At 38.4% G+C, this 25,300-nt stretch overlaps 3 protein-coding genes and 1 long non-coding RNA gene across 6 annotated transcripts in view; 2 read left to right on the top strand and 2 right to left on the bottom strand.

The window, feature by feature from the left end:
• The window catches only part of LOC106087955 (lachesin), a 52,814-nt gene extending 49,396 nt beyond the window's left edge, over positions 1 to 3,418 (bottom strand). The window contains exon 1 of the mRNA XM_013253184.2: positions 2,154 to 3,418. Within this exon, the coding sequence (XP_013108638.1) occupies positions 2,154 to 2,733 (580 nt within the window). The 5' untranslated portion in view covers positions 2,734 to 3,418. The remainder of the gene's footprint in view (positions 1 to 2,153) is intronic.
• LOC106087950 (protein lethal(2)denticleless) overlaps positions 1 to 22,745 on the top strand; it is a 65,047-nt gene extending 42,302 nt beyond the window's left edge. Inside the window, exons 1-3 of one of the 2 annotated variants that reach the window (XM_013253177.2) lie at positions 19,003 to 19,149; positions 19,524 to 20,167; positions 20,405 to 22,745. In XM_013253177.2, coding sequence (XP_013108631.2) covers positions 19,107 to 19,149; positions 19,524 to 20,167; positions 20,405 to 22,246 — 2,529 coding nt within the window. In that variant the 5' untranslated portion in view covers positions 19,003 to 19,106 and the 3' untranslated portion in view covers positions 22,247 to 22,745. Of the gene's footprint in view, positions 1 to 19,002; positions 19,150 to 19,523; positions 20,168 to 20,404 lie in introns of those variants that run through there. The other variant, XM_059368874.1, reaches the window with a different exon arrangement.
• On the bottom strand, positions 11,893 to 24,786 carry LOC106087951 (augmin complex subunit dgt5). The gene is made up of 9 exons (XM_013253178.2): positions 24,699 to 24,786; positions 17,647 to 17,762; positions 17,447 to 17,579; positions 17,246 to 17,390; positions 16,937 to 17,185; positions 16,362 to 16,873; positions 12,825 to 13,297; positions 12,576 to 12,763; positions 11,893 to 12,451 (listed from the first exon to the last, which is right to left on the bottom strand). Exons 1-9 carry the CDS (start codon positions 24,711 to 24,713, stop codon positions 12,192 to 12,194), a joined length of 2,091 nt encoding a protein of 696 aa, XP_013108632.2. The 5' UTR covers positions 24,714 to 24,786; the 3' UTR covers positions 11,893 to 12,191.
• On the top strand, positions 16,537 to 17,628 carry LOC131997661 (uncharacterized). Of its 2 annotated transcripts, XR_009398330.1 has the most exons (3): positions 16,537 to 16,622; positions 17,094 to 17,208; positions 17,261 to 17,628. It is a non-coding gene; the product is annotated as an uncharacterized LOC131997661 (long non-coding RNA). The 2 variants fall into 2 exon arrangements; XR_009398329.1 differs by having other exon boundaries at positions 17,094 to 17,628.
• Positions 24,787 to 25,300: the final 514 nt, after the last annotated feature.

Below are 25,300 nucleotides of genomic sequence, written 5' to 3'. Positions count from 1 at the left end.
GGTAGTATGTCAAAAATTTCCTCACTTAAACACATTAAAGAATCGAGAAGAAACTTCACGCATGGTTATGAGTATTGCATAATTTAAGTTAATTTCAATCCTACGAGGCCACGAATTCTATATACATTGTGCTATTGCTGAACTGGTAAGGCGCAGGTGAATCTGAAGGTTCTAGTCTGGGGTTATAGTGAAATTTGTCGATTAAGTGATTAAGCTTTGCTGAGTCTCGGGCTATCAGGGGCGGGAAATGATGTCCGTGAAGAGTTTCCTGACGTCCGTGAAGAGTTTTTCAACCTAACATAACATTACCTTAGCTAAGTATCACAGAACTTAATGTATCATATTGTAGGATAAGCACGGAAGGACAAGGAGCTTTATATTTTTTCTTGCGTGTCGGTTCCAGTCTTTTCCATATGTCTGTCCGTCCATTCCAATCCTTCCTGAATTAAAAAAACTAACGATTCGGATCTGCAATATAGGAAAGAAGTGACTTCTATGTGTAAGGGCAGTCTGTAATGCAGGATTCACTAATAGAAGGTTAGGTCACATGCAAAAACACAAAGTGGATAGGCCCCATAAACATCATTAAGGATGTCAAATCTGACGATTGAAAATGTCATCATATAGGAGAAAACGTAAACAAAGAATGAATGTAAAAAGAGAACAAGTTGACATCCTCAATGCCAAGTACTGCCAAATATTAAAAAAAAACTATATCGGCTGATCGCTTGGCTTAACCTTATTCAGTGAATCCTGTCTGTAATGAATGAAGGAGTATAAATACGCCTGTTTACTTTCTTTTTTGTCCCCAGAAACAATTTTCAGTTTCCCCGTATATATATACTGTAAAAATTTCCTAATTTTTTTAGAGTTATAAAATTAGGCCAAGGAAGTTTCGTACCACAAAATATTAATTTTATTCCTTTGTTTAATTGATAATCTCAGGAGGCTAAATGCAAAGTCAGAAATCTGAACTGAAAGCACAAACTCAATAATTTAAAAATGATGAAGATTGGAAATAAATATGCATTCGATCAAAGAACAGCGGGTAACTTTTGTCATCTCAATGAGTGCTCTCCGAGTCAAGATACCTATTTTTTTTTGCCGAGTACCAAAGGCGTACCGCGGAGCAACACCACTAAACAAATCTCCAGCATTAATGAGGGATTAACTAGCACTGATTTTATAGCCAGGATTAAAAACTAGTGGTTCAGTGTCATAGACAGATATGCTAAACTTTGCGCCACAGTGGCCCTAAAAGAAGATAATAAAAAGTTGCCGTTACTTTTCCCACAGTGGCCCTAAAAAATGTAGTTAATCACCCTTTCCCATGAGAGAAGTTTACCTTTGCCTTAAACAAAGAAAAAAAATTTCACTTAAAATACAGCGCAACCATTAAAAATTAAAATTGGATCAAAGTAAGAACCATTTTTGTACAAAAAATAGTATTTCCCGTCCAAGGGGCCTAACTCAATATTGTTATTATATGTAAGTATGTATGTATATATTTCTTATTAACACATTTTTGTTATTTAAAAAAACTGCACATAGCCGTAGCCTTGGTTCTTGTGAAATTATTTCTAAAAAATATAAAAACAAACTTAAATAGATGTAGCTATTTACTTAGGTGTTTCTCAAAACAGTTTATAGACATTATATTTACATACAAACATGTATTTTTTAAGCATTTAAGCCAACAAAAAATACTGGTTTCAAAATCACGTTAAAATATTTTCAAGCTCTCATCGAAGCTAGCTTGGGTTTAAGTCTCTCATATACTCTCTGATAAGTCATCTTCGAAGAGACTAAGAGAGAGAGAGAGAGAGGGGTGAGTAAGAGAAAAAGTGTTTTGAAACGCATCACACATTGACAGGTAGGGTGAGTCAACTGTATTAACAAAAAAAAAAGCTTATAAACACACAATGATCTTGACTGTGCCCCATTTGCGCTACTCTACACTATACATGTTCTCAAATACAAAGACCCTATTTCCCCTTCGCTCTGGACAGGCATTTTTTCCTCTTTGTATTCATCTATGAGTACTTCATGATTTTTTGCCCCAGCATGTTCACTGACCCTAAAATTCCCTAGCTCTGGCGATTATTGTTTTACGAGTACGAGTATTTCAATGTTTTGGATAACTTTAAACTTACCTGTGGGTAAAATGGCGTTATTCTCACGACGCCAATTGATGGTTGGTGTTGGATAACCACTTGCATAGCATTCCATTTGAACTTCACTGCCTTCACTAGCCACCAGAGATTGTGTGGAATTGTCGGAGATTACGGGAGGACGTCTAACAGAGAGTTGAACATTGGCGCTGACTTTGTGCACCACAGACATCACGATTTGGCAGGTATAGGTACCAGCATCAGTCTCTTGGATATCTTTGATTTGTAGTTTGTACGTTGATGAATTGGGATCATAGCGCAGGGCGAAACGCGAATCTTTAATGACCAATGTGGAGCCTGTCGACAGGAAAACGGAATCGCCAGCATTTTTGGTCCATATCACAGGGTACTCGGAGGCATACTGCACCGAACAATCGAATTCTACGGTGCCTCCAACATCCTTAATCTGTTCTTGTGTGATGTATGAAATTGTGGGTGTTCGCTGAGCCTGCGTGCCTTCAATGAAGAACATTGCCAGCATCAGTGTGGCAAGGATAATAGTGGTCGGAAGGTGGACACATGATGACCGCAGCTGTGTTGAAATTCTTCTACTAAACGACATTTTTTTACAATTTGTATTGTTATTTTTCTTTTATTTATTTAAATTTGAGCAAATTAAATTTTTCTTCACAAGAAAAATATTGCACCACACCCTAAGCCCGTCGTCGTAGTTAAGAGTTTTATTGAATAAGAAACGCTTAATAATTTAATGCTTTGGCTTGATCTTATATTTGTTTTTTTTTCTTTTCTTTGTTGTTGTTGCTTTTGTCACAGTTGCGCGCGGACTGACAGCGAGACAGCTAAAGCTACTAAAACTGCGGCTGCTGCTGGTGCTTCTTAAAGAGTCAAGTAGATACTACTTAATTGTATTCAGACTTTGTTCTCTATAGATCTCCCCACATTTAATTTGATACTCCTCACTGTATCTCTCGGGAATTTATCTCTCTTTTTATTATTTGTCTAAATAACTGACATACAACACATATTCAAACTTCTATAGTTCTATGCTATTGGCACTCCGATTTAAGCCAAGTTTTCAAAATTCATACACTCTCTTGCTCTCATTTATGTTTAAAAAAAAAAACCAAAAGCACACACGTATACACTTTTCGTTTGTTGACTTCACTTTTTTACCGCTCTTTTAAGTATTCCGTTAACTCAAACTTGTACGTCTATGCCCGTTGAACGAAAAAATTCGAATGAATTCGCTGTGCTGTTCGAGTTGTAGCTAAGCTCAAATTGAATGGTTAAATGTTGTTGTGTTGTTAGCCGCCTATAATCTGTGTGTTGCCTGGCAAGAATGTGTGTGTGTGAGCTAGAGTTGTCATGTTAAAGATGGCGCTCAACCATAATGAATTGTGTAAGCGAATGCAGTAGGGATGGAACGACTTGTACTTTTTTCATAATGAGCAGCACATAGCATACCATCACTGGCAAGTATAGCACAAGCAGGCGAACATTTTGTGAAAACATTAAAAAATTTAAATAATCAGATCAATATAGACAAAATTTTCTAAAAAATATCTAATTTTTACAAATATTTAGTAAAAATTAAACTGTTGTGACAAAATGATTTGTATTAAATTAAAATTTTGACATTTTGATGAAAACCAAATAACATTTTTATGGAAATCGAATTTCGACCAAATTATCTGTGAAATTCAAATTTCGACATTTTCTGTGAAAATAAAATTTCAACAACATTTTCTGTGAAAATCACATTTTGAAGAAATTTTCTATGAAAATTGAATTTCCACTAAACTTTCCATGAAAATTATGTTCATGAAAAAATGTTTTTTAAAAATCAATTTCGACTTAATTTTTTATAAAAAATAAAATAGTGGTTGGTGTGTATTGCTATCTTTGGCTTTCCTTTTTAATTTGCAATCTGCGATCATTGAGCTCGTCTCGAAAGAGAAACAAACAAAAATTGTATAATTTAGTGATAAAAAATAATAATTTGACAAAATATTCTATAATATCAAATTTCAATAAAATTTGGTATAAAAATCAAATTTCGAGAAAATTTTCTATGAAAACAGATTTCATTTGTTTATTTGTTTGGATTTTAGAGCCTTCCCGTAGCATTCTTGTTGATGAAATTTTCTACAAAAATACGACGAAATTTTCTATGAAAACCAATTATTGACGGAATTTTCAAAGAAAATTAAATTTTGGCGAATCTTATGTTTAAAAATCCATTTGTGTTTGTTTTTTTTTTGTTTGTTTTTTCCGTATAGAACTAAAAACAGCTGAAACGATTTTCTCGAAATTTTCACAGTTGGCGCAAAATGGTAGGGTACTTCATTTTTTCATATCTAAAGGGGGCAACCCTATCCCCTTACCAATTAAAAAAAAAACTCTTAAGCTCGGAACATTCTGCCGGACGTGACGATAAAATTTTTAACAAATTTTATTAGATTTGATTAAAATTTTGTGTTTAGGAAAATTTCAGTTATATTTTGTCTTTAGAGAAAATTTCATTAATACTTTGAGCTTAAAGAAAATTTAATTGAAATTTTGCATCTGGATATTAAATATTAAAATGTTTTGCGTCTTTTTTATTTTATAGTAAGGTTAATTTGACCTTCCAGAGGTTCTCTTACCCGCCGAAAATTGGGAAATCTGTACGAAAAAGTCGAATTTAGATATGACAATTTTATGAGTGATTCAAGAAAAATTTTGTTTGCTCTCTTATAGTAATCTAAATACAAAAATTTGGTATCCCATTTTGGGGCGGGTGCCTAGGGGGCGTTCTCACGCCCACAGCCCGCCAAATGGATATATATACCCATCATAACAATATGGGACTCAAATGAAAGGAATTGGAGAGTAGAAAACGAATCTGATATTCAAATGAGGGCCATATGTTTAGGGAGGCCACCCTATCCCCAAAACATCCAAATTGGACATATTTCCGAATTTGGCAATATGGGGCTAAAATGAAAAGTCTTTTTGGAGTAGAGCACTGAATTGATATCCACTTTCAGGCCAAGTGCCGGGGGTCGATACCCACGCGAAAAAAACACATCCAAACTACACTTATTTAATGAATAATGTAATTGGTCAGCTATTTAAGTCCATAGCACGAACCTCATATCTGCTTTCAGAACCAAGTGGCTACCCCCAAAACACGCTCGAACCGGACATGTTTACTACCATGACAATATGGGGCTCAAATGAGCGGTATTTCGGAGTAAAGCACGAATTTGATATTCACAGTGGAGCGACATATATCCACGGTCAAACCGGACATATTTACTACCATGGCAATATGGGGCTCAAATGAACGGTATTTCGGAGTAAATCACGAATCCACATTGATATCCACCGTAAAGCGGGCCCAGTTCAACTACTTTTCTATAAATATATGAAGGACGAAATATGTCCTTCATAGGCCAAGTTTATCACCATAGAAAGAAAAGAACTGCAAACCCATAAAGTATATATATTCTTGATCGTATTGGCATTCTAAGTAAATCTAGCCATGTACGTCCGTCTGTGGAAATAATGTTAGCTGTCGAACGCGTAAAGATAACCGCTCGATATGTTGCACAGTAACTTCTCATTGATGTAGATCATCGGAGATTGCAAATAGTTCATATTCGTTTAGATTTGGATATAGTTCCCATATAAAGTGGTCCTTCGACTTGACTTCTTGAGCCCCTAGAATTCGCAACTATTATCCGACTAGTCTAAGCTTTTACAACTTCCAACAACCGTCTATAACGTGGCATAGTCCCCATATAAAGCAATCGCCCAATTGTTTTCCGATTGGGCAATCGTGCCAAGTATGGCTTAAACCCGTGTATAACCTGATATAGGTCACATATAAACCGATCTCCCGATTTGATATCTTTAGGTACCGAAAGCGGCAATTCTTATCCGATTTAGATAAAATTTTGATCTTAGTGCTCTGTTACGAGTTCCAACAACTGTGCTAAGTACGACCCAAATCGGTCTATTACGTGTTATAGCTCCCATATAGAACTATCTCTCGATTTGATCTCCTAGAAGACGCAATTGTTATTCGATTGGACGAAAAAGGAGCACGCAGACTTCTGTTTCGACTTCCAACAACAGTGCCAAGTACGTACCCTTAAAGCTTCAATTTTTTCCTGATTTGGCAGAAATTTGGTAAGTAAAGTAAAACTATGTTCTTCAACTAAGTTCACTTTTCGTAAATTTTTAGCAGAATTCATGGAGGTGGGTTCCAAAGATTCGGCCCATCCAAACTTAACACGTGGTTTGAATAGAAAATGCTTCGATTACATTTTAGTTTCTTTTGCCAACCATATTTTCCATCACTGTAATGGGCATTGCTAACATTTTTTGACGAATGAGTGTGTGGGTCGCCATGGATGCACAGTAGTTGACAACAGTTATACAGGTAACACAGTTCATGAGGCGTAAAGTGTCGACGACCATTCAAATTACAGTGAATATTTGAGCAGGTACTTTTAACATTCTTGGAAATTTCTTTGGTCATTTTCTAAATTTGTGTTATGATGGTGCAATATAAACACGATGTAGGAATTTCTCTGTAGCATTGTTGTTGTCGGTAATTAAGAAAAGATTTATCATATTTTCTGCTTTAAAGTGTTATTTACAGGATTTCCAAGGATCTTTTACACTTGCTGAAGGCGGCAATGGTTTTTCAAGAAATGACCGATTAACAATTATTTTTGTTAGGAGGCTTTAGTGAGAGGTTTACTTCCGTGTTTTCATCATTGAAATACATGTTAAGGCGCTCTTAAGGAGCATTGGGAAAATCAATTCCTATGTTCTTTAAATGGCTTAATAAATGTCCCAATTTGAAAATATTATCGAAATTTGATTTCCATAAAAAAGTTCTTCAAGAACTGATTTCTATCATAGATTTTGATTTCCTTCAAAAGTTTTGTTGAAGTTTTATCCCTATGGAAAATTTAGTCAAAATTTGATTTCTATGGAAAATCTCAAAATTCGATTTCGATGGAAATTTATTTTTCAAAACCCAAAAACAAGAAGCCCCACCCAATACCCAAACAATTTGGGACTCAAATGAAAGATATTGCGACGTAGAGCTGAAACCTGCCACCCAAAAACGATGATAGGCGTTTGGGGTTTGACCTACCCATTCAGCCATAGTTCGACCTAGCTGTATCTTGGGTATCATTGCAGCTTCTAGGGGCTCATGAAGTCATATCGGGTTATACAAGGGCTGTATCTATTTATGAACCTAGCTGGGCTAGATTTGGCATAGTTGTTAAATGTCATTTAACACGTACCAAATTTCAGTTAACCAAAAAGAAATGAAAGGCGTCTAGGAGCTCAAGAAGGAGAAATCCGGGGATTGGTTTCTTTGGAACCTTGATGCATTGATGGCATTTGATAAGTGTTGGAGGGCTTACGTGTACCACTGCGAACTGCTCGTTCCGATCCAAAGGACCGATCGCCCCGGGAACTTGTTGCCCTCGTCATATCGAGCATCATAGGCACTCAATATTAACCGGCACTCAGTAATCGGACTCTCACTGAGACTCTCCGTCCAATACCGCTAATTGTCCGCGACTGCCGTTGCATCTACTACGTATGGAGCATTCCACAATCCGCAACCTATGGACGCGCCCGGTAGCTCGCAGCTAAGCTCCTTGTGACAGCGATAAACACCACATAGATCGGACTTCAAAGTTCCAGCATATGTGGTGCTTACAGCTAGCGCATGTCGGACTATCTCGAGTGCTGCCTGTCAAACATATGAGGATTGTGTTTCTGTTTCTTGCTTTATCGCAGACTGCCGTAGTATGGGCTGCCAACGAAAAGACTCTGTCGAGGGTCACACCTAGTATCTTCGGGAGGTTTACTGTCGCAATTCTTGGTTAATCGATTATGACTTCAAGCACCATTGAAACATCTTTCGCGTAGATGTTAAATAGTGTGGCTGACGATTTCGTGGGAATTTTTCTGGTTGTGATTTTTGAAAAATTCTTATAGGCCTGGGACATACTGGTGGGATACCTGAAGGAACTATCCCACCAAAAACCCGTCAAAAAAGGAAATATACACCGCTCAGCACAATATGGGACTCAAATGAAAGCTATTTGAGAGTAGAAAACGAATCTTTTATACATTTTCGGGACCTAGTGTTGGAGTGTTGTGTGTCTGGAAGGCCGTCCAACCTCATAATAGCCCAAGATAGGGCTTCTCACCGATTATGGCAATATGGGCATAAAAAATGGTATTTTAGAGTGGAGCACAATCTTATATTTTTTCCAGGGTCAAGTATATGGCTGGCCGCCCCACTCCCTAAACACGCCGTTCGGCCTTAGCATGCAAAAGAAAGCCCCTTATTATTGAGTTTAAATTTTAATCAGACAGCACTTATTGATGTGAAAGAAGTATCTCCTGCTCCCTAATGGAATGTTCATGGGAAATTTACCTAATAAATTATATATTCTTGATCGTCTTGATATTCTATGTTAATCAAGCCATGTCCGTCAGTCTGCCAATTAAAGAGCTTTCATTAAAATACCATTTCAGTTCGGATATCAGATGTACTCCATTCTTAAAATACTTTATTTGAGCTCGATATTGCCATGGGAATTTTGGGATTGGGAAAGCCCCCAGGGTGGTGGTAGGTGGGTTTACATGGTGGTTTGAACTTCCAGTGTGGTCTCCCGAAATTGGGCATGAATTTCGGGATCTACTCCCAAATACCTTTCATATGGGCAGCATATTGCCATGGTAGGTAAATATGTATGTCCGACTTAGGGGTGTTTTCGGGGGTGGGGTGGATCCCCAGACACTCGGACCTGAAAATACATCAGCATCGTGCTCTACTCTCAAATATCATTTATTTTAACCCCATATTGGCACTGGCCTCAAAAATGGATATCAAATTTGTTTTCTAATCTCAAATACCTTTCATTTATACCCCTTATTGCAAAAGTCAGCAAATATGGCCAGGTTTGGGGTATGGGCCTTAAAAACTTTCAAAATCGAACTCCATCCTCTTTAAGACCCAAATTGTCATGGTTAGCAAATATGTCTTATTTGGGGGTTGTTATGGAGGTGGGATTCCCTAGACAGTTAGTTCCGAATGTTGATGTCAGATTCGTGGTCTACTCCCAAATACCTTTCATTTGAGTCCCATATTTCCATAGTCGGCAAACATGTCCGGTTTGGGAATGGAGCGGCCACTTAGGGACTTGGCTCTCAAAAAAAATATTGGGTTGCCCAAAAAGTAATTGCGGATTTTTTAAAAGAAAGTAAATGCATTTTTAATAAAACTTAGAATGAACTTTAATCAAATGTACTTTTTTACACCTTTTTTCTAAAGCAAGCTAAAAGTAACAGCTGATAACTGACAGAAGAAAGAATGCGATTACAGAGTCACAAGCTATGAAAAAATTTGTCAACGCCGACTATATGAAAAATCCGCAATTACTTTTTGGGCAACCCAATATATCAGATTCGTGTTCTACTCCCGAAAAACTTTTATTTGAGTCTTATATTGTCTAATATGCCCACTCTGGACGGTTTTGGTTTTGGGGCCGCCCCCTTGGTAATTAAACCCAATTTTTAATATTCGAAAATCGTGTTCGTACTTTACTCTCGAATACCTTTCATTGGAGTCCTATATGGTCCCGATCGGTTCACTTTTTATGTTGGCCGGTTTTGGGATTGGGACGGCGCCCTAGATACTTGGATCCAATACCTTTCATTGGGGCCCTATGGACATAGACTAATAGTACCGACATGGACTAATAGTAAAAGGGTCCTCCTCCTTAGAAACAAACACCCCTGGGTTTTTTTCCTAAAAATGCAGCGGAAAATTTTGTTTCCCGAATTATAAAAGAAAGAGTAGCGAAGTGGGTTTAGGTCTATCTACCGACGGTAACTTTAGGAATTACATACCTTGGGGAAGTAAATTAAATCGATGTAAAAAAAGCCGTTATGCCATTAATATGCATCTTTTGATCATGAATAGAATTGCGTAAAGTAATTCAAAAAGGTAGTCGAAAGAGTGTTTTTAGGGAAGTTTTATCTTCTACATATAGAAAGTGTTTATCAAAGTTCTGAACGGTCGGACTTTCCAACGGACAGTTATAACAGTGCTGTTTTCGTTTCCGAATTAATTTTAACGCGTACAAGAAGGGTTCATTCACGGAGCCTTTTTTGGTTCAGAACGTGTCTAATATGTGAGGTGCTGGCAATAAGTGCAGCTGTCGGTATGCTGGTGGTCTACTGATAGTAGGGTTGATTGACGACGTCTAAAGTGTCTTAGCAACCGGGGAGAGGATAGAGATTGGTCTCTCTTGGACTCTCCTTTTTGCGTATATTTCTCTGGTTTGAGAGAAGGGAGCGTCCTACCTACCTTTCATATGTTGTTGTTCTAGCAGTGTGACGTACACTGAGGCGGCAGCTCTTGCCAATGAAGGACTCCATCTGGTCAAACCGGTACGTACAACCGGCTGCCATGTGTTTGCCCCATCTTTCGTAACTGAGGAGGAAATAAGAATTGATATTTCATCTACGCCCATAGCTAGAGATGGTTTTCTGTAGGGTAAATACCCAATGCTTGGGTATTTATTGGGTAAATACACAATAAATACCTTTTTTGGGTGCTTATAATTTTGCATATATCTTGGGTATAAAAACATTTTCCAAATTTTTTTTCATGATTTCGAATTCTTTGTATATAAACCCGACCTTATGATCTCTTAAATTAGTGTTTTAGTTATATATAGGCACTATATAGACCGATTCCCAGACTGAAAGTTTGGAGCCAATAAATTGGTAATTTTTCATCCGATTTCGATGAATTGTGGTTAGTTAGTTCTGGTAGACCCCTTCCCATTTTTGTGAAGTGTGGTTCAGATCAGACTATATTTGGATATAGCTGCCCTATAGATTGACCACCCGATCTCCCGAAATAGGGTATTGAGGCCATAAAAGATCCATTTATTACTCGAATTCGATTAAATTTGGCACAGTGTGTTATGAGATCAGAAGGTCAGGTAGATATACAAGGAATACGAAATCATCAAAAAATTTTTGGAAAATGTTTTTATACCCAAGATATCTTCAAAATTATAATTACCCAGCTTTTGGGTATAAATGGGTAAATACCCGAGTATTTACCCAATTTACAGGGTAAATACCTTTTGGGTATGCGGGAACGTTATGGCCATTGGGTATTTAAAGTTGCCAAAAAAACTCGCCTTGTTATATCGACCATCATAGGCACTCAGTATTTAAGTAAAAACCGGTGTCGCTGGTATATCTATCAGCGGTACAGCCTATTGTCCGCGACTGCAGTTGCAGCTACTCCGTATACAAAGCATACCACTATCTGCAACCTGTGGACGCCCAATAGCTCTCGGCTGAGCTTCCCATGATAACTACATATGGCCAATCCCATGGCAGCTGGTTGTACGTACCGGATTGACCCGATGTAATCCTTTATCGGCAAGGGTTGCCGCCTCGGTGTACAATACACTGCTACAACAACCACATACAACAACAACTACATATGACACCACACAGATCGGAGCACAAAGTTCCAGCCTGTGTGGTGTTCATAATTATCCCGTCCGTGCGTGTTGGGGACAGTATGCCCTTGAAATGAAAGGTATTTGGGACTATACAACGAATCTGACTTTAAAACTTTTGTTTGCAATTTTGTACTTCAAATATATAGATTAATAGTGATCTAAAATAAATAAAATTTTAAAAGTTAAAGAATGCAAACAATTTTTGCTTGTTTCTTTTTTATTAAAAATTTCAAAACACTTCAAAATAATTGACCTATGAGTGCCTTTTTCTCTCTCTCTTGTAATTTTCCAATAAACATTTAATTAAAAACTTACCCAATGTTCTTATTAAGAGTTAAGCCTAAATGTGCCCCCTCATCTTTTCTCATACAAAAAAAAAAAACTGAACGAATATTAGCACGACACGACCATGACCATCATACAGACAATTATACTGACAGACATACACACACACACACACACACACACTCATAATACACAATCACTTGATGGAGTTCCCAGTGGTGGCAATGCGCAAATACATAACAAATTCACTTTCATAATCTGCATACGTCTGATTGTTGAATGTCTTCGAAGGGGGTATGAAGTGCCGCAAAGGATTCTCAATTAGGAAGTCATAAAATGTAGCTAATTTTTGTAGATTTTGAAGGGTATTCACAGAGCACACATCGATCTTATCCAGAATTTCATTAATGCGGTCATGTTGTTGCTTAGCTTTCGATTGGAATTGTTGCGGGTCAACTGAAATTGAACAATTATTGACAAATTGAAATTTTGAATTGGGCAATCAGATATTTGCCATAAATTGGCTTTCCAAACATAAATGCCCAGGAGGATGCATGGCGTACGGCTTCTAAGTACATACCGAAAAATGTGTCCAAATTTAATTTCAAATCATTTGAATGTTGTGCAATTAAGTCCGCCCACAAAACACGATTTTGGACTTCCTGCAAAGCACCAAATGGTGTGAGTAAAACGCCTGGGGCCAACTGAACCGTGGAGGAAAGTTCAACGGATTCAGTTATCAATGGATTGGGTGATAAATGAAATGAGCTGCAAAGAACAAACAAAATGCATGGAGCAATGTTTTAGAGAAACAAATATTCAGCCTTACCTTTCCTTGCCCATACACGACAGATGCTGCATTGGTGTTTCACCAAATGTCGTCAATTCCAGGGTGTGAGATGGTAAAATTGTATTCTGTGCCTGCGGCGGCATCAATGTCACATCGTTTGCACCCCCAAAACTACGTTGTAATGTGGTGTTGTTTAAAGAGCTCATGGTGGAGTCCAAATCCAATTTTGTACTACAGAACACATTGTCATGGCTCATCTCGAAACTGTCAACACCCAACAAGGATTGGTTATTACTATTGGAGATTTTTAATTTTGTTGGTTTGAAATTTGATTTTACAATGGAGTTGTTGTGGGTCACCATTGCCTCCAAATCGTCCAATTGATATTTCATTATATTTTTCGAATAAATGATTTTGTCTTTGATTTGTGCCAGTTGCATCATATCGTACTGTATGCGATTTACAGAAGTACTTATTTCGCTATAGACTTGTTTGATTGAGCCTAGAAGAACCTAAAGGAACATAAAATTGAGCTTTAGAAACAATTATGTACAAAAAAAAAACCAGTGAAAAGAATTCTAATAAAACTCAATGAAGAAAATCATCTTAAGCTTTAAACAATGTCTGTTAGTTCGCCTTTATAATTTTCTCCTTAGAAAACAGTAAGGAAAAATCAATGGGATTGTTAGGTCCTTTAAGGAAGAAGGAGTTATTACTGTTGTTGTTGTAACGGTATGTTGGGTGTTCATCCTTAATTGGCTTGACGGTTTCTCTTTAATATCTAGATCTTGGAACTCTGCAATATGGGTGCGTCCAGTGTGATTTGGTTATTGGTAGCATCGACCAGGATAATGAAAATTTTACGTGTAGCCCCTGTTTACAAGCATCAATCCAAACGTTAGACATAGGCATTTGAATTGGCGTCTTCAAAAGTTTACTTCGGAAAGTAATCTAACTAAGGGGGGAAGCTCCACCCTTCTGAACAATTTTTGAAATATTTGGCTTGCGATCCTTGTAATCCTTTTGTTTTAGGTATATAGAGTATTAGGTAATATTATTGACAAGATTGCAAAGAAATTCTTGTGGAACGTTTTAACCCTCAAGCGACTCAATAAAGGGGTGTTTTAGGTCCCTTCTTTAAAAAAAATATTTAAAAATTCATTTAAAACTAAAGAGACAACTTGTCGCAGTTCGTAGAGCATCATTCCGCCAGTTGTGGATCATATTCAACTGCGTGTCGAACAATAGGCAAATGCACGCTGTCCCTATGTGTACATTACCATTGACCGACACCCGGAACAGGAATAGCTGTGAGCACCACGCAGGCTGGAGCATTGGGCTCCGATGTGTGTGATGTTCATTGCTGTCACGAGAAGCTTAGCAGCGAGCTACCGAGCGCGTCTACAGGTTGCGGGTAGTGGAATGGTCTATACGGAGTGGCTGCAACGGTAGTCGCGGACAATGAATACTGAATGCTCGATATGACAAGGTGAATTATTGGCGCCTTTAAATAACCCATGGCCACCCAGTTCCCGTGGCGATAGGTCCTTTGGACCGAAGTCTGCACATATAATTAACGAAGCTACTTTTCATGTTGTTGTTGTTTTTTTTTTTTTGTAGCAGTGAAGGATTCCATTGGATCAAGCTGTTACGCACAACCGGGTGCAATGAGAATGAATCAAATTTTCATTCCCAGCTGGAGTGGAGACGGATTTGTTATTGTAGTGTGCAAATCCAAATCTCCAGCAAGACTCAGAGAGTAAACCACTTCAGCTTGTTAGTAACGCGAGAATGGAGAAATCGGTAGATTCTATCTCCCATGCTCGATTCGTTAAATGGATTCAATAGTCGGACCATTATGTCCAATTTCCAGACTTGGGTACTATATGAGTGTTCAAAGACAATATGAAGACATTGGGCAGGTAGTCCACTCCCGGTATAGTTCACGCCCTGACTCTTGTTCGACTTAACGCTGCTACCTCCAATAGTCGTAGAGCTTCATCGACCCAAAGACTTCAAGGTCTCCAAAAACTGAAAGTACGACAACCAATAAAAAGGATTGGTAAGGTTTCAGAGATCATACCAAAAATATATTCCGATGACAACCGCACCCTTTTGATGTTCGCAGCGCAGGTTCTCCACTCAATCATCACATCAGTCGAATACCTATTATCATAGGTATTCCTAAATATCAAACCCGGCACGGGATAACTGTGAGCACCACACAGGCCGGAATAATGAGGTCCGATCAATGAAGTGTTCATTGCTGTGCCGAGAAACTTAGCTGCGAGCTACCGGGCGCGTCCACCGGTTACGGATTGTGGAATGGTCCATACGGAGTAGCTGCAACAGCAGTCAGAGATATCGAGCGGAGTCCCAGTGAGAAGTCAATTATGGAAAATTTCCGGCCGAAACAGTGAAATTGTGGCAGTGGCAGCAAGAGGATAGAACTTAACCAGGAGATTAGCAAACTGGTCGTTGAACCAAAGCGGAAATAAGGGTAAGCGCATATGGAGGTTATCTTAGCGTTGAGGTTAGCATGTCCGCCAAAGCCAAGGACAAAAGGCCAGGGGTCCAGAGCGAATATCAATGCCAATGGCGAATAAGGAGTTAAGTACCTGACATATACTCTCAATTTATCTCCACTATAGTAATACCTGAGATATGGAAAATTAGTCGGGTGGTCCCTGTTCTCAAACCAGGGAAAGATACGGACCAAGGTGAGTCGTTTGGACCAATCTGGTACGTACCGGGTTGACACAATGGAGTCCCTAATCGGCAAGGGCTGCCGCCTCAGTGTACAACACACTACAACTACAGCAAAGACATTGGAGACTCTACTTCTACCCAATCTAAAGTCATTCCTACTTCCAGTTCATCGGAAAATTCACAGCATGGATTCAGAAATATTCACAGCACAACAGACACGACCTGGACCGAAAAAGGCCTTGTGAACGAACCCTCATACCCCTTCGCCTTTCAAAGGATTTTCAAAGGTCAGTCACACCGAAGAGGTGTATTGTGAACATGTACACCGCCAGTAATACGTAGAGTTTAGAAACGCGAAGACGAAGCCCTGTATAGTTAAATAGGGAGTTGTCCATGGGGATGGGCTTTCCCCGATCCCGTTTAACCTCTACTCTCTAAGCTCCCACCAACACCTATTGGCGTAGAGATAATGTATTAAGGGAATGACTTTTGTATTTTGGCGAAGGGCATGCTCTATTTTGGCAGGCTTGACACCAATCGCCATATGCCTGGAGAAACCAAATATTCAAACTGCAAACTAACTTTGGACCACTTAAATCGGTCAGATTCCTGGAGCTATTTCTAGAGACGATAGCCAGTTCAGAATGATCTTAGAATGGCTCAGTACAAACAGCGGACCTGGCTAACAAGAACAACGTCTGCTGCGTAACGAAGTCTTATTTCTTCTCCCCAACAAATACTTGGGACGACGCAGAGATTAGGTAAGAGTGACAGTCTTTTACAGGCTGCGCATGGGCAGAGGTTGCTAGGTTTTTTTAGTTATTTAGAGTAACTTTTGGTTCGACATGTATGCCATATATTTCTTACCTCATGATTATCCAAATATTTTTGTGAATGTTCAATTTCGGCTTTTAATGTCTCAATTTGTTTTGTCAAAAACTCATTTTCGCCTCTGATAAAATTCAAAAAGTTATATTCTACCACATAATTGCGCAACGTTTCCTCGTTCTGCTCCATTTCCAAATCAGCATTGAATATTTGAACCTTCTCCAAGAGTTTGTCTTCAAAATGCTCATAGGCCTCGGAAAATTTAAATTCTAAATTTTTGTGTTCCTGATAAGCGGCCAGGTACTTGCCAATAACACTCAGCAAATTGGCTTTTGTTTTCATGAAATTTATTTCGAAACTTGTCAAATGGTTGCGGCTGCTGCCGCCTAGATGGTTTTCGTTGTGTGTGGTCTTATTCAATGCCATGATATGTTGCAATTGCTCTTCTTTTAGTCGAAGTAAAGTATTGAAAATAAGAAAATTGGGAATATTGGAAAATATTTGTCGGACATTTGACCAAAGCTTAGTCTTGGCTGTTTGCACAAATTGATCTGTAAGAGAAGATTTTCCAAATAATAAATAGAATCAGGTTTTATATAATAAAGTCCACTTACAGTTGTTGTTTTGTTCACACAAAGTATAAAAATTTTGCAGTTCTTTGAGTGCCCTTAGCACTGATTCATTTGCTTTATGTTCACTTTTATTTTCATTAGTCAAAGTTATAGGCATTGTTGTTTTGATTTTTTTCTTGTTCTCCTCTTCCTTTTTCAGTTGTTTATCCAAAGCTTTGGATTTAAAATCTAGCACGTAGACCTTGGCTTCCAGTTGGTCACTTTTGCTTCCCAAATTGGCTGTTTGAATATCTGAAAATTTTTACAAATATTGAGTTGGTACACAATTGATATTGCATCTCCTCAACTCACTTTTTGTTTTTATAGAAGCTGCCAGCGCTTCATATTCTTTTTTACGTTCGCCCAAGCGCTGATACATTTCGCTGTGTCTCTTCCTTAAGTCCTGCAATTGAAGCTGGATTTGCATTTCTTGTGGCAAAAAGGAGCGTTCACAAGCCTGCAAGCATATGAAGATAATTATTGGGTTTGGAAATGATGATAGCCTCTACTTACCGAAATAATTTGTCCCTTTATTTTCTCGGCTTTATGTATAAGAATATTTTCCTTAATTTCATTTACTTCTTGACGTGGTCTAACACGTCGCATTAAATTGCAAAATAAATCTCTTTGTCGCGACTTAAAAAGCCTACAAAAAAAAATAAAATATAGACCATTGGGTATGTTTTTCACTAGTGGTATGTAAACACATTTACGATTTTAGTGCATCATCATCGGGTATGTCTGCTGGTGGACAACCAAGTTTGGTAGCCCAAACTCGAAATGATTCAACATCGTCTTCTATAGGCATTTCCTTTATTTCCACTTGTTTCTATTAATTAATTAAAAAATAATAGATAATTAAAACGCCTGTTTCAAATGGTCCAATGGGCCGCTATCCAAAAACCTAAGTGCTGCCAAGTTGTTACAAATGAAATCGCTTGGCAACTTTACATCTAGGCAAATTTATACAAGGTAAAGTCATTGGCCCAGCTGATGAAATTTTCTAACTCCAGAGATGTATGCAAATCCCACTAGAACTTCAAATGCTTTGCTGGAATATAGTGCAAATAAAAACTAGAATGTCAATTAGGAAATGTCAGAAATTTGACACCCTATTGGGAATTTGCACCACCAGTCCCACAGGGATATATAGTTGATTTCGTTGTTGTTGGGCTAGTGACATTACCAGGATGCACTTTGAGGCCATGTGAATAGCTGAGTACAATTTTTTTTTTTTGATTTTGCAGTAACTTTTTGACTTTTAGGTCAAAGGCTTAATAACACAGCTGTAATTTTTTTTTTTAATTTTTTAAAAAGATGGACTATTTGATTCGATATTCCACACATAAGCAACAAAACTGCATTGCTCATGTACGCACACGTATACACACACGCACACAAATTTGTTTGGGTGTGTTGGTAAAACGGCTATCAGCTTGATGACAAGATGACGGATTGAACCATATGATTGGTGTTTGTTGTACAAATGAGACCACCCTTAATTGTTTCACCATTGATAATGTATATCATATGCACTTTCTGGATGTCAGATGTCGTTAGTTAAAAAGGGCCCAATTTTATTTTATTTTTTTATTTTTTATTTATTTATTCATTATTAATTATATTTAAGTTACATGAAGTGATCAATAGGTGTCGTTGATCAAAAGATAACCACTCTTTTTTAACGAGTTTCCTAAAATTTGATATTTGAAGTGTAATTTTGCATCAGTGTGCCCTTAAATAAATATATTTATCGATTAAATTAATCCGCACATGCACTGTGCTTTTTATATAATATATGATAGTGGATGGAGCGAGGTGGTTCTATGAATTCTCCTGGTTTGGATCACAGATATATTTTGTGAGTACTACGACGATAATTGATGCGGCGTATCTTGCACGACAGACGTTTGTATTTTAAAACGGCTTGCAGCAACAGCCAGATCGCATTTATTTTAGGTATCACTTTTAACTCAGTAAATATGTCAAAGTGACAGAGCGCGCATTTTAGACCATCTGTCAAATCTATTTTCTTCGAATGAGTTTTCATTCAAAATTTTCTTATTACGGAGAGGGAACATGAATTTGCTGCTATATAAGTAATTATAAAGTGATATTTAAAAGCAAATACGCAATAAAAATATTGAAAAAAGTATAAAGAATAGTTAGAGCCATGAATTATGTACAAAACTACATTAAACGACAACAGGGATTGGGTAAGTTAAGCACATACTCAACTCCAGCAGAAGTAAACACAGAGAGAGAGCATAGTGTTGTTGGCATCGAAATTGTGTGGTGGGGGGTTGCCTAGAAAAAAAAACAACAAAAAACAGTTTTGGCGCTTTAACAAGAAGAAAAGGAGGCAAAATTTTGGCTCCAAAACTCCCACTATCTGATAAATCAGGCGCGGAAAATTTGTGCGCCACTTTGTTCATAAAAGAGAAACACAACCCCAATTTGTTACAAAAATCGGAAGTGTGTTCTTTGAAAGATTAAATTTTAATATATTTATTGGTAGAAGCAATAAATGCTTGTGCTGCAATTTTCTCACCTATTAATTGTGTTGTGTTTCTTTGTGTCGTTGTTGTAGCCATTGACCTGAGCTATGACTTTGCTCTGAAGCGATTATGTGTGGCCAAAGAGGACAGCTGGCGTGGCATACAGCCCTCCAACTACAGTTCAGACTTTAATCCAGAACCGCCTATATTTGCTGCCAAATTTGCCAACTGTGATGGCTATCGTCATATGTTGGCCATTGCCAATGAAGATGGCAAAATTGCTTTGCAAGACACCACACAGAGGAATTACGAGCCGGAGGAGAAGGCACTAACAGCTCCACAATGTCATTATAATGCGGTTTTCGATTTGGAATGGTCTCCGGGACAAATGCGTTTTATCTCAGCATCAGGCGATCACACTGCCCGCCTATGGGAAGTTACAAACAGTGAAATTTTGGCAGTTCGGCATTTTGTGGGACACACAAGATCCGTCAAGACGGCAGCATTTCGCAAAAATGATTCATCGGTTTTTGCCACAGGTGGTCGAGATGGTGCTATTATTATATGGGATACAAGAGCGAATCTCAATGTGGATATGACGCCACGAGCGGATAATTGTATTTATAGTGGCCACGTAGGTGGTCCCGGAACACCTGTGTCCCAGCGAAAACGTTCCCGTACGCCGAAAATGCCACCAAATACCACTTCAAGCAGCATTACGGGATTAGCATTTCAAGTAAGTATGAAATGAAGCCCATAGATTGATTCTGATGAAAATGATCAGATTATAGGAGAGGAAGGCACCATAACCTTTCCACAAACGTCATTAACATCGGTTAGTGTGAAGCGTGGCTAAGGAAATGTGACGTTAAATGCATGCAACTTGGACAAAATATTTTTTCCTACAATTTAAATATGATTTAGTTAAGTCTCATGTGGATAATCGATTTATTATTCTCCCTAATTTTTGCAGGACGAAAACACCTTGATATCATGCGGTGCAGGAGATGGCATAATAAAAGTTTGGGATTTGCGACGCAATTATAGCACTTACAAAAAGGAACCACATCCCAAACATAGTTTGCCCTACGCTGGATCCTCCACCTTCAAAGGATTTACCAATTTAATTGTTGATGATGCCGGTTGTCGACTTTATGCCAATTGCATGGACAACACCATATATTGTTATAATCTCAATTCGTACTCCCCAAAGCCATTGGCTCGTTACCGTGGACTTTTGAATAGTACGTTTTACATTAAGTCTTGCCTTAGCCCAGATGGCAGATACCTGCTCAGCGGTAGTTCTGATGAAAAAGCTTATATATGGAATCTAAAATACCCCGATGAGCCTTTGGTAGGCCTTTCGGGGCACACAGTGGAAGTGACTTGTGTGGCTTGGGGTTCAACACACGATCGTCCCATTGTCACCTGTAGTGATGATGCTCGACACAAAATATGGCGTATTGGGCCGGAGAATGTGTCATCCGGCGATATGCAGGAAAATTATCGTGGCAATGCCCAGTTTGTTATGAAGTTTACAAAGCCCTCAAATCCAGCGGCATCCACACACAAATATAACCTCAGAGATTTGGAGTCAACGCCAAGATCGCTCAAAAGGCTGGTGGAGCAAAATGAACGCACCCCAAATACAGTGGAAAAAGTGGCAACCAAACGGAGCTTTCTCGAAATGTTGGGTGCAGCCGCTACAAATGATGCAGAAGGAGCTGATGTAGATGGTGAAGGGCAGGAAATTAAACGCCAAAAAACCTTGGAAACCAGAGGAAGAAGACTTTTCAGTCCCTGCCCTTCAAATGCCAACAATGCCGTGGCCAGCACTTCTTTGGGCTTATCGGTGCGTTGTTTGCACAAACAGTTGGCCTCTATACCAGAAGAACATAATAGCAGCGGTATATCTAACGCCCTAGACCATCATGATGCTGCTTCAAATAATGATTCTAATCAAGAGAATGCCCAACAGCTCTCAGCGATAATGCATACACCACCGTCCAGTATTGGAATATCGAAAATATTCCCCAGTATAAATACAACTCCATCCCCATTGGCGGAACGTAGACCACCAGTGCTGGATATGAATCTTAATGCTGCCGCTTATACATCACCTCCATCCACAAGTTTACAAGCCACCCTTGCGACACAAACACAACAAGTGCCTTCTATGATATATTCACCCACCTCAAACCTGCCCAATTATGTGTTGGATGGCGAAGCTCCCCATTTGGGCATAATGTCACCCAAACGCAAATTAAAAGACAAAGTCGATTGGCTGACAAAGATGAGAAAGCAAAAGCTACTATCCTCATGTCGAGGGACAACGCTGGCTGAGAAAATACAAGATTCGGTGCACACAGCACAGGGCCAAGAGGCTAATGCTGGTGGGGGAGGTCCTGTAACGGCGGTAGCCTCACCGCGTCTACAAAGTCTAAGGCAATCAGAAAGTAGTCCCAGGTCAACGACACCCAAACGTCGTCTTTCACAAAACCATCACCACATGTCGCCATCATCATCATCATCGCCTCATCAACCCAGAACACCTACATCGAGTCGAAGAAATAGTGAGACAACACTATTGCGTTTTTTCAGCGTACAAGCCACATCATCAATATCCAGGCAAGATGCACCATGTACTGCCACAGCTTTGGCCACAGCAGATGTGGGGGAAATGAGGCCTCTCTCACCGGGCCCCACAGCGGCGACGCAACTGGTTGAAAATAATGTTCCCTCTCCAACGGTTACCAGCAACCCAGCAGCAACGACGTCTTTACCCGCAGCCACTACAGCCACCTGCTCTGAGTGACGTATTATCCTTTGCCTGCTATAGCGTGCTCTCTATATTTTTCCATTTCTGCATTTTCACTTTTACATTATTTTTTTTTTTATTTATTTTTTCCCCATTTAGATGTAATTCTATCATTCTCTTTGATTTTGTTTGATTACGTTTCTTAAAGTATTTACCTTACTTTAGTTGGGCGTTAATTTTTTTGTTTATAGTTTTTAGTCCTTAGTTCATAGCTATGTATATTATTTAGTTTTACTTACTTTTAATATTATTGGATTATATATTTTATACAATTGTTCTTAAAATCAACCCTAAACTTATTAGCCTTCCCACACAAGCACACAGACATGCCGCGGGGCAGGGTTTTTATTTAAGCAATTATTTCATTCGAAAATTGGCAACCAATTTTTGAATAGAAAACAGTACTGCTTTGTTCTATTTTTCACTGTGAAAACTATAGTTCAAATAAATAATAATAAAGACTTATAAATAGCATATTTATGAAATAGAAAAATGACTTCTTATTGTTTTTTTTTTTTTCGAAAATTTATATCAAGTAGAAGAAATATTTACAATTCTTTATTTTGGTAATTCCAAGTGTTCTTGGTCGATATTGGGGAATATCACCATCAACTTTATCTTTTCGGGGTTTACGTCAAGCCCATTGGCCAATCTATACGCGTTCTGAACGGCCACACACCAAGACGAAAGCGTCATCCTCGTAGCCAACAAACTTTAACCCCTTCTTTTTCAAATGACCAAAAAATCCCACAAATATCCAAGAGCCTCAAAAAGATGTATAAAACCCCTGCTTATGGTGATTGAGCTCTAGTTACAATGTTCCTATTTGAGCTCTTTGCTAGTAGTTCGCTAACTATACTACCCATCAACATCGTCTGAACTCAATTCAGTAGTAATCTTCCTGTCTAATAGTCATGCATTTGACACTTGTGATGTGTAGTCTCTGGTTGTATCAAGGGACATGTCTATGAAGTTCGAATCAGAGGCAGACTATTTGCAGTTAAGCCAGAACTACCCTGGTCTATCATGAAAGGTTAAAGGCACTCACTTAGTAGCTATTTTGCTACTACAATAACCGTTGGTAGTTTTGAAGTTGAAACCTCTGGAGCTATTGAACATTTAAAATTTTTTTTTTGCTTGATATTCAAAAATTTATTTTTTAGCTTGATATTTAAAAATTAATGAATTTCTTTCTTCTTGCTCTGTTTGGTCGAAGAAAATTTGCCGAAAATTTTCAATGTCATGGCGAATTTTTTTAGCTCGTGTTTAATGGGTGTTATGCCACTTGTACATACACATGTACTCGATTTAAACACTCCCGTTTTTACAATTTCAAAAATTCCCGTTCAATAAAGAGATACATAACTCACAATAGAGATATTTCGAACGATTTTACTCGTTCACGTTCACAATTCACAATAGAGAGATTTCGAACCATGACATAACTAACTATGTAAATGAATATATCTTGATTTCGAACGATTTTATTCGATCACATATGCGGTAATTCGGCCCGTGATTTCTGGAGGTTATGACAGAGATTGAATATTATCAGAATAATACTCGGTTTTTCAGCAGAACCGAACCATGATCAGAGTTCATATTCTACGACCCTGTAGCATTACGCTCATCATTTGTGCCCGGAGTGTTCATCCTAAGAACATTCGTTTGATTTTGTCTGGAAGAGTTTCATTACGGGAAACTTTCTTCTTCATAACTAGTCTACACGTTGAGCTTTAGAAAAACAATCGATGGACTTATACATATAGAGCTTGTCGTACTATATCCCGTAGTCGCTTCCGCGGTGTTGTTGTTGTTGTAGCCACAATTTCATGTGGATGCCTCGTCAAGCTCCTGTAGGTGAGCAATTTCATTCCGGTCCAAAGGACCTATCGCCGTGGGAACAGGTTGACTATTGGTTATTTAAAGGCGCCAATAACTCGCCTTGGCATATCGAACATCATAGGTACTCGGTATTTGTGCAGGAATCGGTGCCGCCCGGTCTCTCAGTGATTGTCCGCCGCTGCGGTTGCAGTTACTCCGTACGGAGCAACCTGTGCCCGCGCCCAGCAGCTTGCAGCTAAGCCTCTCGTAACAGCAATGAACACGACACAAATTGGAGCTCAATGTTCCGGCCAGCGTAGTGCTCACAGCTATCCCATGCCGGGAGAGGTGTAGGTAAGGGTTACTTGCTTGCAAGAATCTCTTAGACTTTGCTAGGCGGATTTTTTCAGACAAATCTCCAAAGTCCCATGTTTCATGGGCTATAACAACGTCTTCTTCTGCTGCCAATAAAAGGATCATTAGAGCCACCACAGGCGCTTTATAGCCAGATCGAAGGCAGAGTTTCGGTTATACACAAAAAATTCATTAGCTTAAACTTTTGAGCCCGACAAAAGCTAAGACAAATGTCCCATCAACCTTCTAATAGGCAGGAGGGGATGCTTACCCGACAAAAATTCATTTTCACATATTTTGTAATTTATAGTGGATTCAATCAATTGTTTCTCCTGGTAATGGATTCGTTCGACTTCTCTATAACTTTCTTCTTCCTTGTTTTAAAACATTTCTTATGGTCTTTGACTAGAGCTGGCAAAATATCAATGGCACTATCGATATTAAACATTTTAACTGAATATCGATTGATATTTTCCCGATGGATACTATCGGAAAAGTTCAAATTTTTGCAAAATTAAACAATAATAAGCGATCCGACTTTGAATGTATCCTTTAATATACATTGCGCCTATAGAGGGCGCAATTTTATCCGATTAGGCTACAATGTACAATGGTTTCTCTCATAACTTCCAACTGACTTTATTAATCTTGCTTTTATTTGGTCTGTGCATTGATATTGCTCTATATATATCGATCTCCGGATTTTTACGTCACATTTTCGTTTAAAATATAGTTGATGGGAAATTAAAGATAGTTTCGATATTTATAATTAAAACTATTGAATGTTGCGAGAGTCGATAGATTGCCAGCTCTATCTTTGACCCCTTATTATACAATTATGCAAGTTCTCCTTTGTTCTCTTAGAAAATTTGT

The sequence above is a fragment of the Stomoxys calcitrans genome, chromosome 5 (assembly GCF_963082655.1).
Source record: "Stomoxys calcitrans chromosome 5, idStoCalc2.1, whole genome shotgun sequence".
In the NCBI taxonomy this organism is placed as follows: domain Eukaryota; kingdom Metazoa; phylum Arthropoda; class Insecta; order Diptera; family Muscidae; genus Stomoxys; species Stomoxys calcitrans.
This window is presented reverse-complemented; position numbering and strand designations above follow the sequence as displayed.

Bases quoted from the DNA above. Each gene is read 5' to 3' on its own strand.
- LOC106087951 (XM_013253178.2), bottom strand. The intron at 17,580-17,646 runs GTAAATGTGTTT...TTTTTTTTGTAG, and splicing joins GATGATGATGCACTAAAATC to GCTTTTTAAGTCGCGACAAA. The intron at 16,874-16,936 runs GTAAGTGGACTT...CTTCTCTTACAG, and splicing joins GTGTGAACAAAACAACAACT to ATCAATTTGTGCAAACAGCC.